The following is a 17,555-nucleotide window of genomic DNA, read 5'->3' on the forward strand; positions in this document are numbered from 1 at the left end:
TTATTATAAAGCCACAGTAGTCAAAACAGCATGGTACTGACACAAAAATTGATATATTGATTAATGCAATTGAATTGAAAATTCAGAGATAGACTCCCAGATCTATAGCCAACTGATAAGGCCCCAAAGCCACTGAAGTGAGACATAACAGTCTTTTCAACAAATGGGGCTGGGAGAGTTGGCTATCCATACCCAAAAGAATGAAAGAGGACCCCTACCGCACACCCTACTCAAAAATTTACTCAAGTGGATCAAAGATCTCAATATAAAAGACAGTAACATAAAACTCCTTGAAGATAATGTAGGGAAGAATCTTCGAGACATTGTATTAGGCAGCCACTTCCTAGGTGTTACACCAAAAGCACAAGCAACAAAAGAGCTAGAGACTTCTTACACTTGAGTTTAGGAGATGAGAACCTACCCATTTCTCTTAGAGTACACTACAAGTTTCTGCTGGTTGGACTGGGGGTGGTTACTTCCAGGTGAAGATTTGGGCATATGTGACAAATGGGTCTGGAAAATGTGCACAAGTTTTGAGTCACATGTCTTCTTTTTCCATCATCAGCATTGGATGCTTACTGCTCAGACTGTCTGAGAGTGAAAAACCAGAGGAAGACTGTTGATGGCAGAACGTTGACAATGCAAACAATGGTGAGAAGGAAATTACTATTTCTACTGAAAAAATTTTATTTAAAAATATGCCTGTTTCTCCTAGTGACTCGGCAGATTCTAAGTACACTCATGAAATAGTCACATATTTGAGATCCATTTAAGTATACCCAGGACTCTGGTATAATTATGGTGGTCCAAAAAGTGAGTTAGAAATCTCTCTACCAGTTACATTAATTTGTTCCAGCCTCTGTTAAGGCTGTGTATTCACAGAAGAGATGTGAGAGGATTTATTTGCCTTGTGGAAACTATGGTCTCAGTTGGGAAGTAATTCACTATTCACTGTGTTAGTGGTAGTAATGTGCTTAAGATTGCAGTGAACATGAGGGATAGAGATGAAAAACTGTGCAACTTAACACTCCAATAGGGAGCCATATGGTTCAACAAGTGAGTTCATTCAGTCCATTGTTATGAGTGCTGGGATCAGGGCTATGCTGTGTTCAGGAAAAGACAAGAAAGAGATGACAAAAGGCAATGGAAGTGTTTATATTATCCAATAGTAAACTTCCTACACTTTTGATAAAATGTATTTTCATATTTTGAAAATATGTTTTAAATTCTCATTACCATCTTGTCCCCAGTTAAACATTTTCTTGCATGTTAACAACATTTGTACAACTTTGGTAAGTTGAAGCAGTGAAAGGGAATATTGTTTCCTCACTTTTAGCTGTGCGCACAGGAAGAATATTGTAGGGAGAGAAAAATTTCATGACCAGTGTAAATACTTGAAGATCTAGTGAGAAAGACCCAGACAGATGAAGAGCCTATTTATCCTTGAACAGAGTCAAGATGAATATACAAGAGACAATGAAAACTGTTGTTTGTAAGTGTAGGAGAATATTGAATATGAGTGGCCTCCTACCAAAGAGTCAGCTTAGGACTGTACTTTAGTATAACAGCCACAGGGGGCCATGGTTTCTGCTACTGAACATTCAATTCTCATATCGTAATAAACACTTGAGTTTTGTGGAGTTGAAAGAGGAAGAACCTACTGTCTGCAACTTCTGTATAAAGTTTGTATAATTCTACAGAATCGTGTACATTTCTTCAAGTCTTTCCACCTTTTTATTGAATTATAATTTTATCACTTGTACTTAACAGCAGTTGGTTAGATAGTAATTATCAGTCATTGGATTTTTCAAAACTTGCAACATTTTGTTCATAGACAAGTTCATAGACAAGGAAACTGAGGTCATTGCAGGTGCCTCAGATTGGTTAAGTTCAATTTCAAATTTGTGTCCAGGTGGACACTGGGTTTCACAAAATGGGTTAATGAGACAATATTACATGAAGTCTGTAGTTTATTACTCCAAGATCCTCGGGAGACAGTGTTGCCATGTGGAGTCAGTGGAGAGTGTGAACAGCCCTGTTTGTGTGTGGGTAGCACACAAGGAGAGCAAAAAGGATCAATGGGTTTATGCTTTTAATGTGGCATAGGGGACTTAGTAGATTATTCAAAGATGTTAGAGATTGAGTAGTTTAAAGGAAATCCTGTGAAAAGGGGAAGGACATTCAGGGTCCTGGGTTTGTAGGGATGGTTACCATAGCATTTGGGACCACCTGAGGCATCTGGGTAAGGTATGTCAGTGACGTGAATGGTGATCAAAGTTGTAGGTTTGAATTCTGGGGAGTTTAGAGTGGAGGGATAGAAAATTGTTAATTAGGCCAAAGGTCACTATTGAGGCAAATGGCTTTGCCAAAGATGGATGCTAAGTTAGAATGCAAAAATATTTTTATAGGATGGATGGGAGTAATTGAATAATCATTATGTTAAAAGGTGGATGATCATGAGTAATGCTTCCCTAATGATTAGACTGTATTTATTTGAAATTGAAGGAGATTTACTTATGGATTCTCATGAGCTAATTTGATGACCACCATCTGGAAGTCATTATTATCAGTTTGTGGGCAAACTTTCAGGTTACATCCCAGATGTTATGTAATACTGTCTTATTGTGAAGTTTTATGTATGCAGAGTTGGCATGTCTCTGTGAGTGTATCTGAAAGATAGATGCCAGGTTAGCAGTAAGAATCATCTGATGGGAATCCCAAACTTAGATTTGTCTTTTTAAACACACAATCCCTTCCCTTCCTCAGTGCTATCATTTCAACCGATGTACTGTGCATATTGGTAGGAATAGCCTTGTCTGAACTCAATTGCCTATGATGTTTTAGGAATCAGTGACCTTCAATGATGTAGCTATAGACTTTGATGCTGAAGAGTGGGCCTTGATGGACACAAGACAGAGAAGCCTGTTCAGAGATGTTATGCTGGAGAGTATCCATCATCTGGTGTCAGTGGGTGAGTTTCTTCAAATTTTCTCCTATCATATATCCATCTATCCATCCATCCATCCATCCATCCATCCATCTAATCTAATCTTTCATCAGTTAATTCAAGTATTTTGACAACTTCCCTATATTCCACTCTTATTTCTGCTCTGATTCTTTTATAATCTCATGACTACTTGTAAGAAACTATCTCTTCTAGTTTTTCCTTACATCTCTTTTGTGAAACCAGTGGCCCATGATGTTCTTGACTAAAATTTCATGATATTTTTGTGGCTCAAACTCCACAATTCAGAATTCTGTGGGAACTCAATGAATATTATCTCTATGGATAAAAATGATATTTTCTAAGTAGCTATTATATTCCTGGGCCTCTGGTGAAGTTTCAGAATACGTAGAAAAATAGTCAACATGCTGTTTTCCACATAGAACATATATTTTTTTGTGTGAAGCCTGTTTTAGTGTTTTTTTTAGTAAAATGCTCTTCAACTGTGTGAAAATGTAATTGTTTCTTTTGTATAAAGACTGAGGATACTCTTTTCTATGAATTTAGGCATGGGCATCAATGTATGCTTAATGACTTTGAATGTCAGAATCATCCATTTCTGCAAATGGATTATCAAAATACTGTGTTTAAATTACACTTGCACATTCCTCATTTTAGGGATCTTTTCCTTAAGTGTGGGTATAGATTGTTCTGCTGATTTTCCTGGGTACTTATAGTACAATAATAGAGGAAGCTTAACAATGAATGAGTGACCTTTTTACAACAGAAGAGAGAATGAAATAACAAGAGAAAGCATGGGTGAAAAAGTTGAAAAAATTGAAATGGACCTCAGGGATATGATACATAATATAAAACATCCAAGTATGAGTCACTGGTGTTCTGGGTAATGTTTTTGGAAGAATAATCAAAGAAATTGTTGGGGAAAATTTCCCAAACCTTCTACACAACATAAATACAAAAATGTATGCCCAGTGAACTCCAAATAGAATAAATCCAAATAAACCCACTCTGAGCTATATTCTGATCAGATTGCCAAATACTGACAGAGCCCCCCTTAGGAGCTGGGGGAGAATGCAGGGGTGTTGGGCTTCACCGCCTCAGTGTTTGCAGATGTGCTCACAGATACTGGGGACAGCTGGTTTGATGGACCAAGCCCTCTACCATGGGACTTGCCTTGGGAAGACTGTTGCTGCAAAGGAGAGGGTAGGCCTGCCTATAATTGTGCCTAAGTGTCTCCTCCTGAATGCCTCTTTGTTGCTCAGATGTGGCCCTCTCTCTCTAGCTAAGCCAACATGGCAGATGAAATCACAGCCCTCCAACACTATTGTTTCAGTTTTTTGCAGTAGACATAAGGAACTAGTGTCTAGAGTACTTTGAATACAATCAGGAGACAGTGATGTCAGAGAAAGCAAGGAAGTTTCGAAAAGGAGATTGTGGTCCAATTTTTTGTTCCAAGTAAAGAATTATTTATAAGGAGATCATTAGTGATCTCCAGGTTTTATGAAAAAGGATATCAGCATTGAGTTTTGTGACTCAAAGGGTTAGGGGCATGTGAGAATAGGGTAGGTACACTTTCATCTTATCATGGGAGGGTCTAAAGAGCAAAACTCGAGAGACAACATATTTAGAGGAAATTTGCTTTGATTTTTTCAACATGGAAGAGTAAAAAATGAACTTAGATGATGAGATGGATTGTGAAGTGAAATATAAGGAAATTTAATTTATAATTGGTAATGTAATTCACAGGAAACATGAGATTGAAATCAATTGGAGACATTGGAGTTAGGCAGAGGTACCATGAATATTTAATAGAAGAGAAGAAATAGCTAATGTGTATGGATTCAGGGATATTTGAAGATATTATGGTATTTTAGTTTAGTTTGGAAAAATACATAATCCATCTGCTTAGGAGGAGTTAATTTCATATGTTGAAAATGTAAGGAAATGATAGAGTGCATGAGATTCAAAAGGCATTGAGAAGATTTGGAGTATTCATGTAATATGCAGTAATGAATTAATTAGCAAGACATAGTACAGTTACCAGGTATATTTGAAAACTTCTAGGAAATATGATTCTCTGTTTAGATCAGGAGCAATAGCGTACTCAATTACTGTGCCAGATATAGTCATGGAAAATTGCAGGTATTTGGAATCACTGAATATTGAGAGTCAGGTTGTTAGATGTAGTAAATAATCACAGGGAGATAATGTTGGTCTTGGCACATATCTGTTGAAATTAAAAGGTGTAAAAAGAAATTTGGCAGTAAAAATGAGAGGTAGGTGATGATGTTTATGATGAGGGTCAGTATACTGTAGGTCCCCATGGAGAAGGAGTATCTGTGTATGGGGAGTATTTTTGTGGCAAAGCTAGGAGAGGAGGTTGTGACCACAGGGTGGGACTTCTTATGTTTGATATGAAAGGGATATTCCAGGTAAAAATCTGAGTGATGTGTCAGACTATGTATTTAAGCTTGGCAGACAGGCAGAGCAAAATTCTAAATCAAGCTGTCATTTTGTAGTCATGTAATTTTGTCATAATACTGTTTTCTGAACTCTGATCATGTCATTTGTTAAGTTGGTAAAAAAAACCATAAGCAACAGTTTATTGTGAGGATTAAATAATCATATACAGTTAATCACCAAGCAGAGTCACACATTATACATATTTTCTCTTTATTTCTGGGCCTCAGATACGAATTGGTGCATTAAACCTACTATTCCTTATGACAAATTATCATCAATTGTCTGTGAAATATATTTAATAATTAGGGTTTTAAGGATAATTTCCTGGTTATAGATGATTAATTCTTTCACACAGATGCACACATGCACAGTGATACCCACACTACATACACAAGGAGAAAAAGATAAATGCATGCATATTCCTATAAGTGATCATTAATATGGGGCAGGTCTACAACAGCCCCTTTACTAAATTATACATGGACCAACTAGAGAGCCTCACAAACCCCTTCAAACTTTAGTTTCTTACACTTCTTGCCTTCTGAGGATTGTGGACCATGACAGAAATCTTAATGAACCTGTACTCCTGCTATTTTCTTAAACAGGGAATTTTGAGTTCTTGATTTGGAGGATGGATATCATTGATCACTCCAAATGAAATTAATTCTTGAAATGATTAACTCCATCATGAAATAATTTTGATGTTGCATGATAAATATCCAAATCCATTAGGGAAAGATCTGAAAGTCAGTGTTGGGGGGTTTGAGGGAGGGATCTTTCCAGAAATCCAAAGGAGTTGAACCAAGATGATTTAGGGCAGTTGCATACAGAAGGGCTGGGGCCGGATAGTGCAAGGAGGGAGGGAATGGGTTTTCAGAGGGCAGGGATAGGTGTTGGAGAGGCAATGGTACTGCATAAAGAAAGAATACTGTGAGAATTTCCACATATTTACCTGCAGGGGAAGACCAAAAGCTACATGTCGTATGGGTTAGAGATACCTACTCTTCTTTTTCTATCATTTAATTTTATTGAGATTGTTCACATTCCATACAATTATTAAAGGTTCAAAGTGCACAATCAGTTGCCCATGGTATATACAGCTGTGCCTCCATCAAAATTATTTTTTTTTCAATTTTTAGAACATTTTCAATACTCCAGAAAAGAAATAAAGACATAAAAAGAAAACACAAATCCTCCTGTACCACTAAACACCCCCTCCATTATTTATTCATAGTATTGCTATAGTATATTTGTTACTATTGATGAAAGAATGTTAAAATACTACTAACTGTAGTACATGGTTTGCAATAGGCATATTTTTCCCTATATACCTCTCTATTATTAACTTCTAGTTATAGTGTCATACATTTGTTCTAGTTCATGAAAGAGATTTCTAATATTTTCTACAGTTAATCACTGGGATTGTCCACTACAAGATTCAGTGCTTTATACATTCTCATCTTTTAAACTCCAACTTTCCTTCTGGTGACATACTTGACTCTAAGCTTCCCCTTTCCACCATGTTCACATACCATTCAACACTGGTAGTTATTCTCACAATAACATGCTATCTTCACCTCTGTCCATTTCCAAACACTTAAGTTCAACCTAGCTGAACATTCTGCTCATAATAAGCAACGATTCCCCATACTTTAGCCTTATTCTGTTTTGGTAACTTATATTTCATGTCTGTGAGTTTATGTATAATAAATATCTGTCATGTGATTTTTCTTCTTTTCCTTTTTCTATTTCTCTACCTTCTTTGACTCTTCCTCCTTTGTGGAAGAAATGGAGATGTCCTTATATAGATAGTGTTGATGATGGTGAATACATAAATATATGGCTATACAGGGAACCATTGATTATTTACTTACGATGGAAAGTATGGTGGGAGAACAAAACCATCTTTAAAAAATGGATTGATGAAGAAACTTTGAGGGTACTACATTGAGTGAATTAAGTCAGACACATGAGGATAAATATTGCATGGTCTCACTGATACACCTATTTTTTTAATATTCATTTTATTGAGATATATTCACATACCATGCAGTCATACAAAACAAATCATACATTTGGTTGTTCACAGTACCATTACATAGTTGTGCATTCATCACCAAAATCAATTCCTGACACCTTCATTACCACACACACAAAAATAACAAGAATAATAATTAAAGTGAAAAAGAGCAATTAAAGTAAAAAGGAACACTGGGTGCCTTTGTTTGTTTGTTTTCTTCCCCCATTTTTCTACTCATCCATCCGTAAACTAGACAAAGGGGAGTGTGGTCCTTATGGCTTTCCCAATCCCATTGTCACCCCTCATAAACTACATTTTTATACAATCATCTTCAAGATTCATGGGTTCTGGATTGTAGTTTGATAGTTTCAGGTATCTACTGCCAGCTACCCCAATTCATTAGAACCTAAAAAGGGTTGTCTAAATTGTGCATAAGAGTGCCTACCAGAGTGACCCTTCAGCTCCCTTTGGAATCTCTCTGCCACTGAAGCTTATTTCATTTCCTTCATTTCCCCCTTTTGGTCAAGAAGATGTTCTCCGTCCTACAATGCCAGGTCTACATTCCTCCTTGGGAGTCATATTCCATGTTGCCAGGGATATTCACTCCCCTGGGGAGACACCTATTCTTGAATCATGGAGGAGATTGAAAACTCTGATCACCATGAGACAATTAACATATAAAACATGCTTTTCATGTGCTTATCCATAAGATATCTGTATTCACATTTTCAGTATTAGCAACATGAGCCATAGGCTTCTTACATTTGAGTTTAGGAGATGAGAACCTACCTGTTTCTCTTAGAATACACTACAAGTTATAAAAATGTAGCTTATGAGGGGTGAAAATGGGATTGGGAAAGCCATAAGGACCACACTCCCCTTTGTCTAGTTTATGGATGGATGAGTAGAAAAATAGGGGAAGGAAACAAACAAACAGACAAAGGCACCCAGTGTTCTTTTTTACTTCAATTGCTCTTTTTCACTTTAATTATTATTCTGGTTATTTTTGTGTGTGTGCTAATGAAGGTGTCAGGGATTGATTTAGGTGATGAATGTACAACTATGTAATGGTACTGTGAACAATCGAATGTATGATTTGTTTTGTATGACTGGTATGTGACTGTATCTCAATAAAATGAAGATAAAAAAAAAAAAAAAAGAATACACTACAAGTTTCTGCCAGTTGGACTGCGGGTGGTTACTTCCAGGTTGAGATTTGGGTATATGGGTCTGGAAAATGTGGACAAGTTTTGAGTCACATGTCTTCTTTCTCCATCAGCACTGGATGCTTACTGCTCAGACTGTCTGAGAGTGAAAAACCAGAAGAAGATTGTTGATGGCAGAACTTTGACAGTGCAAACAATGGTGAGAAGAAAATTACTATTTCTACTGAAAAAAGCTTTATTAAAAATATGCTTATTTCTCCTAGTGACTTGGCAGATTCTAAGTACACTCATGAAATAGTCACATATTTGAGATCCATTTAAGTATACCCAGGAATCTGGTATAATTATGGTGGTCCAAAAAGTGAGTTAGAAATCTCTCTACCATTTACATTAATTTGTTCCAGCCTCTGTTAAGGCTGTGTATTCACAGAAGAGATGTGAGAGGATTTATTTGCCTCATGGAAACTATGGTCTCAGTTGGGAAGTAATTCACTCATTCACTGTATTAGGGGTAATAATGTACTTAAGATTGTGGTGAACACAAAGGATAGAGATGAATAACTGTACAAATTAACACTCTAATAGGGAGCCATATGGTTCAACAAGTGAGTTCAGTCAGTCCATTGTTATGAGTGCTGCGTCCAGGACTATGCTGTGTTCAAGAGAGGACAAGAAAGAGACCACAAAAGGCAAAGAAAAGTATATTATCCAATAGTAAACCACCTATATTTTTAATAGAATAAATTTTCATATTTTGAAAATATGTTTAAAATTCTCATTATCATCTTGTCCCCAGTTAAACATTTTCTTGCATGTTAATAAGATTTGCATAATTTTGGTAAGCAGAAGCAATGAATAGGGAATATTCTTTCCTTACTTTTAGCTGTGCACACAGGACAGACATTGTAAGGAGAGAAAAATTTCATGACCAGTATAAATACTTGAAGATCTAGTGAGAAAGACCCAAACAGATGAAGAGCCTATTTATCCTTGAACAGAGTCAAGATGAATATACAGGAAACACAATGAAAACTGTTGTTTGTAGGTGTAGGAGAATATTGAATATGGGTGGCTTCTTACTGGACAAAGAGTCAGCCTAGGACTGTACTTTAGTATAGCAGTCACAGGGGGCCATGGTTTCTGTTACTGCACATCCTACCTTCATATTGTAATAAACACCTGAGTTTTGTGGAGTTGAAAGAGGAAGAACCTACTGTCTGCAACTTCTGTATAAAGTTTGTATAATTCTACAGAATCGTGTACATTTCTTCAAGTCTTTCCACCATTTTATTGAATTATAATTTTATCACTTGTACTTAACAGCTGTTTGTTAGATAGGAATCATCAGTCATTAGATTTTTCAAAACTTGCAACATTTTGTTAAACCATGACATAGACAAGGAAATGGATCATTGCAGGTGCCTCAAATTGGTTAAGTTCAATTTCAAATTTGTGTCCAGGTGGAGGCTGGGTGTCACAAAATGGGGTAATGAGACAATATTACATGAAGTATGTAGTTTATTACTCCAAGACCCTAGGGAGATAGTGTTGCCATGTGGAGTCAGTGGAGAGTGTTAAGAGCCCTGTTTGTTTGTGTGGGTAGCACACACAGAGCAAAAAGTGTCAATGGCTTTATGCTTTTAATGTGGCATAGGGGAGTTAGTAGATCATCCAAAGGTGTTAGAGATTGGGTAGTTTAAAGGAAATCCTGTGAACAGAGAAGGGACACTCAGGGTCCTGGGGTTGTAGGGATGGTTGCCATAGCATTTGGGACTACTTGAGGGTTCTGGGTAAGGCATGTCAGTGATGTGGATTGTGATCAAAGATGTAGGTTTGAATTCTGGGGAGTTTAGATGGAGGAATAGAAAATTGTTAAATAGGCCAAAGGTCAGTGTTGAGGCAAATGGCTTTGCCAAAGATGGATGCTAAGGCAGAACACAAAAGTATTTCTATTGGATGGATGGGAATAATTGAATAATCATTATGTTAAAAAGTGGAAGATCGTGAATAATGCTTCCCTAATGATTAGACTGTATTTATTTGAAATTGAAGGAGATTTACTTATGGATTCTCATGAGCTAATTTGATGACCACCATCTGGAAGTCATTATTATCAATTTGTGGGCAAATTTTCAGGTTACATCCCACCATATGTTATGTAATATTGTCTTATTGTGAAGTTTTATGTATGCAGAGTTGGCATGTCTCTGTGAGTGTATCTGAAAGATAGATGCCAGGTTAGCAGTAAGAATGATCTGATGGGAATCCCAAACTAAGGTTTGTCTTTTTATACACACAATCCCTTCCCTTCCTCAGTTCTGTCATTTCAACCCATGTGCTATGGATATTGGTAGGAATAGCCTTGTCTGAACTCAGTTGCCTATGATCTTTCAGGAATCAGTGACTTTCAATGATGTAGCTATAGACTTTGATGCAGAAGAGTGGGCCTTGATGGACACAAGACAGAGAAACCTGTTCAGAGATGTTATGCTGGAGAGTATCCATCATCTGGTGTCATTGGGTGAGTTTCTTAAAATTTTCTCTGTCATATATACATCTGTCCATCCATCCATCCATCCATCCATCCATCCATCCATCTAATCTTTCATCAATTAATTCAAGTATCTTGACAACTTCCCTATATTCCACTCTTATTTCTGCTCTGATTCTTGTATAATCTCATGACTACTTGTAAGAAACTCTCTCTTCTAGTTTTTCCTTACATCTCATTTGTGAAACCAGTGGCCCATGATATTCTTTGCTGAAATTTCATGTCATTTTTGTGGCTCAAACTCCACAATTCAGAATTCTGTGGAAACTCAATGAATATTATTTCTATGGGTAAAATCAATATTCTGTAAATAGTTATTGTCCTCCGGGGACTCTGGTGCAGTTTCAGAACACAGTAGAAAAATAATCAACATGCTTTTTTCTACATTGAGCATATATTTTTTGTGTGGAGCCTGTTTTAGTGGATTTTTTTGTAAAATATGCTTCAACTGCTTGAAGATATAATTGTTACTTCTGTATGAAGACTGAGGATACTCTTGTCTATGAATTTAGGCATGGGCATCAATGTATACTTAATGACTTTGAATGTCAGAATCATCCATTTCTGCAAATGGATTATCAAAATACTGTGTTTAAATTATACTTTCACATTCCTCGTTATTGGGATCTTTTCCTTAAGGGGGTACAGATTGTTCTGCTGATATTCTTGGTTCCTCATAGTACAAGAATAGGGGAAGCTGAACAACAAATCAGTGACCTACAGTATGACAGAACAGAAAATTAAAGAACAAAAGAAATAATGGGTGAAAAATTTTAAAAAAATTGAAATAGACCTCAGGGATATGATACATAATATAAAACATCCAAATTTGAGTCACTGGTGTTCCAGAAGGGGAAGAGAAGGGTAAGGTTCTAGAAAGAATATTCTAAGAAATTGTTGGGGAAAATTTTCCAAACCTTTTAAACAACACAAATACAGAAATCATAAATGCCCAGTGAACTTCAAATAGAATAAATCCAAGTAAACCCACTCTGAGATATATTCTGATCACATTGTCAAATACTGAAGAGAAGGAGCAAGTTCTGAAAGCAGCAAGAGAAAAGCAATTCACCACTTACAAAGCAAACAGCATAAGACTAAGTAGTGACTGCTCAGGGGTGGTGAGAAGGTAGTGACATGACATATTTAAAATTCTGAGAGACAAAAACTGCCACCCAACAATCCTTTATCCAGCAAAGCTCTCCTTCAAATTTGAGGGAGAACTTAAATTTTTTCACAGACAAACAAATGCTGAGAGAATTTGCTGACAAGAGACCTGCCCTACTTGAGATCCTAAAGGGAGCCCTGCCATCAGAGAAACAAAGAGAGAAGAGAGAGATGTGGAGAAAGGTTCAGTACTAAAGAGATTCAGTATGGGTACATTAAAGGACCTTAAAAGGGAAAGGGAAAATATATATCTGACAAACATAAGCCAAATGATAGGATGGCTGATTCAAGAAATGCATTTGCAGTAATAATGTTGAATGTAAATGGATTAAACTCCCCAATTAAAAGATATAGATTGGCAGAATGGATCAAAAAAATGAACCATCAATATGTTGCATATCAAAGACTCATGTTAGACACAGGGACACAAAGATATTGAAAGTGAAAAATGAAAAAATGTTCAGCTTTGCTAGCTATTAGAGAGATCCAAATTAAGACCACAATGAGATACCATCTCACACCAATTACAGTGTGTGCCATTAAACAAACAGGAAACTACAAATGCTGGACAGGATGTGGAGAATTGGAACTCTTATTCATTGTTGGTGGGAATGTATAATCATTCAGCCACTCTGGAAGTCAGTCTGGCAGTTCCTTAGAAAACTAGATATAGAGTTACCCTTTCATCCAGCAATTGCACTTCTCAGTACACACCTGGGAGATCTGAAAGCAGTGATGTGAACAGATATCTGCGCACCAATGTTCATAGCAGCATTATTCACAATTGCCAAGAGGTGGAGACAACACAAATGTCCTTCAACAAATGATTGGGTAAATAAAATGTGGTATATACACATGATGGAGTACTATGTGGCAGTAAGAAGGAATAATGTCATGAAACATATGACAACATGGATGAACATTGAAGAAATAAAGCTGAATGAAATCAGCCAGGCACAAAAAGAGAAATTTTTTGTGCTACCACTAATGGGAACATTGAAATATGTAAAATAAATGTTTGTTAATGTAGAATATAGGGGAACTAGTCGTAGAGAGTAATTAATGAAGGGGAATGATAACCCAATAAGAACAGATAAGCTATCATGGGTAAATTTAACATTCTGTGAATGCCCAGATGTGACTATGTTTTGTTAATTTCTGGTGGGTATAGTAGGAACAAGTTCACAGAAATGTGGCTATATCAGGTTATTTTCTTGGGGTAGAGTAGTAATGTGTTGAAGTAAAATAGTTATTTTAGGTTATTTGTCTTTTTCTTACTCTCTTGTTATGGTTTGTTTGAATTGTTTTTTTTTTATGCATGTTTTTTTTAAATTTTTTCTGATATAGTTAATAGTTAATAAAAAACAAAAACAATGATAAAATTATGCAGAGCCCCCTCATGAGCTATGGGAGAATGCAGGTTGCTGGGCTTCACCACCTCAATGTTTTCTGATGTGCTCACAGATATTGGGGACTGGCAGTTTGATGGGCTGAGCCCTCTACCATGGGAATTGCCCTTGGGAAGTCTGTTGCTGCAATGGAGAGGCTAGGCCTGTCTGTAATTGTGCCTAAGTGTCTCCTCCTGAATGGCTCCTTGTTGCTCAGATGTGGCCCTCTCTAGCTAAGCCAACCTGCAGATGAAATCACTGCCCTCCAATGCTGTTTGAGATTTTTGCAGTAGATCTGAGGAAGCAGTGTCTAGAACAGTTTGAATACAGTCAGGAGACAGTGATGTCAGAGAAAGCAAGGAAAAGTTTTGAAAAGGAGATTGTGGTCCAATTTTTGCTCCAAGTAAGGAATTATTTTTAAGGAGATCATTAGTGATCTCCAGGTTTTATGAAAGAGGATATCAGCATTGAGTTTTGTGACTCAAAGGGTTAGGGGCATGTGAGAATAGGGTAGGTACACTTTCATCTTATCATGGGAGGGTCTAAAGAGCAAAACCTGAGAGACAACATATTTAGAGGAAATTTGCTTTGATTTTTTCAACATGAAAGAGTAAAAAATGAACTTAGATCATGAGATGGATTGTGAAGAGGGAGAAATTTCTGATAAGGAAATTTAATTTATAATTGGTAATGTAATTCACAGAAAACATGAGATTGAAAACAATTGGAAACATTGGAGTTAGCCAGAGGCAACATGACTATTTGATAGGAGAGAAGAAATAACTAATGTGTATGGATTCAGGGACATTTTTAGATATTATGGTATTTTAGTGTAGTTTGGAAAAATACATAATGCATCTGCTTAGAAGGAGTTAATTTCATATGTTGAAAATGTGTAGAAATGATAGAGTGCATGAGATTCAAAAGGCATTGAGAAGATTTGGAGTATTCATGTAGTATGCAGTAATGTATTGTAAGCAAGACATAGTACAGTTACCAGGTATATTTCAAAACTTCTAGGAAATACGATTCTCTGTTTAGACCAAGATCAATATCTTACTCAAGTACTGTGCCAGATATAGTCATGGAAAATTACAGGTATTTGGAATCACTGAATATTGAGGGTCAGGTTGTTAGATGTAGTAAATAATCACAGGGAGATAATGTTGGTCTTGGCACATATCTGCTGAAATTAAAAAGTGTAAAAAGCAACTTGGCAGTAAAAATGAGAGGTAGGTGATGTTTATCAGGAGGGTCAGTGTGCTGTCAGTGCATATTATAAATATGCCTATTTTTCCTACTGACTTGGCAGATTCTAAGTACACTCATGTAATATTCACATATTTGAGATCCATTTAAGTATACCCAGGACTCTGGTATAATTACTGTGGCCCAAAAAGTGAGTTAAAAATCTCTCTACCGATAGATTGTGGTGATGAACACAACTATGTTATCATACTGTGGACAGTGGATTGTATACCATGGATGATTGTATGGTGTGTGAATGTATTTCAATAAAACTGAATTTAATAAAAAAAAAAAATCTCTCTACCATTTATGGCAATTTGTTCCAGCCTCTGTTAAGGCAGTGTATTCACAGAAGAGATGTGAGAGGATTTATTTGCCTTGTGGAGCATACAGTCTCAGTTGGGAAGTAATTCACTCATTCACTGTGTTAGTGGTAGTCATGTGCTTAGGATTTTGGTGAACACAAGGGATAGAGATGAATAACTGTACAACTTAACACACCAATAGGGAGCCATATGGTTCAACAACTGAGTTCAGTCAGTCCATTGTTATGAGTGCTGGGTCCAGGGCTATGCTGTGTTCAGGAGAGGATTAGAAAGAGACCACAAAAGGCAAAGAAAAAGTATATTATCCAATAGTGAACTTCCTATATTTTTGATAGAATATATTTTCATGTATTTGTACAACTTTGGTAAGTTGAAGCAATGATTAGAGAATATTTTTTCCTCACTTTAATCTGTGCAGACAGGAGGAACATTGTAGGAAGTTTCTTAAAATTTTCTCTATCATATATACATCTATCTGTCCATCCATCCATCCGTCCATCCATCCATCCATCGAATCGTTCATCAATTAATTCAAGTATCTTGACAACTTCCCCATATTCCACTCTTATTTCTGCTCTGATTCTTTTATAATCTTATGACTACTTGTAAGAAACTCTCTTCTGTTTTTTTTTTATATCTCATTTATCAAACCAGTGGCCCATATTCCTGACTAAAATTTGATGTCATTTTTGCAGCTTAACCTCCACAACTCAGAACTCTGTGGGAGCTCAATGAATATTGTTTCTGTGGATAAAATCAATATTTTCTAAATAGTTATCCTCCTGTGGCTCTGCTGCAGTTTCAGAATACAGTAGAAAAATAATTGACATGCTCTTTTCCACATAGAACATAGATTGGGTGGAGCCTATTTTAATGGATTGTTTTATAAAATCTTCGACTACTGTGAAGTTATATTTTTTCTTTGTATATAAAGACTGAGGATACTGTTGTCTGTGAACTTAGGTATGGGCATGGACATACACTTAATGACTTTGAAGGTCAAGGTCATCCATTTCTGCAAATGGATTATCAACATACCGTGTTTAAATTACACTTCCCCATGCTGCTCTTCACAGTTTACCTTATTGTTCCTAATCATCTGCCCTAGACTTGATGACCATGAATCTGTATCAGCATAGAACTCAAAATCTATGCTTCTGTTTCACATATATAGGGTATCAACTCTGCAAATCAGAAGTGGTTTTGCTGTTGGAACAAGGAGAGGAACTGTGGAGAGAAGGATTAGGATTTCTCCAAGGACAGAGTACAAGTGAGTTCTTGGGCACTGTGCTTCAATAAGAGGAGGGGCCTGGTCAATGAATGAGAAGGTCTATAGAAATATCAACTGAAGATTTCCTTAATTTTTTGATATTCCATGAAATGTAGGCTGTGACTTTGGGGGAAAACTCCGCAAACTGTGCAATGATTCTGTACATCTATCAATCTCTAGTTATGAATCTATGATAGTCTTTGGCTTAGGAAAAGAGATATTTATGTACTTATAGGAGTTAAACTTACACATAGTGGCCCTTTTCCTGTCCTTCTCTATGAGGAATTCCCTCTTACCACCCACTGTGCCATCTTATTATTTTCCCTAATTTTAATACTGAAAATATTTTAGCTCTCTATTTGCATAAAAAGCTTTGCAATTTTCTGGAGTGCACCTTAATTTTAGTTTTTTTCCAATTTAAATGACAATATTTGAAACATAATCACAGGAGCCTTGGAAGTGTTTTAAGTTTTCAGATGCCTAATGTTACCATGTAATGTTTTTTAAATTATCTCAGGCAGACAAAATGACCATAGGAAAGAAGAAATGATAATTATGCCACATATCTGCAATAAGGACAAATATACCACCAAGTCAAAGGTGAGCATCATAAGTGCGATCAGTGGTCTTCCAAATAAATAGTTGGGATTGAATAGTCTAGTAGTTCAGCATGATCATCTGAGTATGATTAAATATGGAAGTAAATGGTGTCCCATCAATAAGTTTTGGATAGTTTCATTTAAGGGAAAAATTAACCTGAGCTGAAAACGATAACCTGAAGTCTTACAAAAGTACAATGGCATAAACAGGCTTATATACCTATTCTTTGAAATGTATTGAAGTATTGAACATTAATTAGATAGCTCTGCAGATGAGATTCTAAAAAGAGTGAATCTCTGCAAACAAGAAAGTAGCCCATCATTTGCATGTAAATAACATGATGAACTTTAACTAGAGCCTCACTCTATTATTAGCCTAGAGAGTTCAGTTA

At 36.4% G+C, this 17,555-nt stretch overlaps 2 protein-coding genes across 5 annotated transcripts in view; both read left to right on the plus strand.

Moving 5' to 3' along the window:
- Positions 1-17,555, plus strand: part of LOC119520534 (olfactory receptor 7A10-like) — a 66,466-nt gene that overhangs the window by 37,861 nt on the left and 11,050 nt on the right. The window lies entirely within an intron of this gene.
- LOC119520530 (zinc finger protein 596-like) overlaps positions 1-17,555 on the plus strand; it is a 48,846-nt gene that overhangs the window by 26,493 nt on the left and 4,798 nt on the right. For 3 of the 4 annotated variants that reach the window (XM_037818447.1, XM_037818449.1, XM_037818448.1), the window contains exons 3-8: positions 566-651; positions 2,845-2,971; positions 8,728-8,813; positions 11,009-11,135; positions 16,469-16,564; positions 17,082-17,164. In XM_037818447.1, the coding sequence (XP_037674375.1) occupies positions 640-651; positions 2,845-2,971; positions 8,728-8,813; positions 11,009-11,135; positions 16,469-16,564; positions 17,082-17,164 (531 nt within the window). In that variant the 5' untranslated portion in view covers positions 566-639. The remainder of the gene's footprint in view (positions 1-565; positions 652-2,844; positions 2,972-8,727; positions 8,814-11,008; positions 11,136-16,468; positions 16,565-17,081; positions 17,165-17,555) is intronic. The other variant, XM_037818450.1, reaches the window with a different exon arrangement.

This window comes from Choloepus didactylus, chromosome 25, assembly GCF_015220235.1.
Source record: "Choloepus didactylus isolate mChoDid1 chromosome 25, mChoDid1.pri, whole genome shotgun sequence".
In the NCBI taxonomy this organism is placed as follows: Eukaryota; Metazoa; Chordata; class Mammalia; order Pilosa; family Megalonychidae; genus Choloepus; species Choloepus didactylus.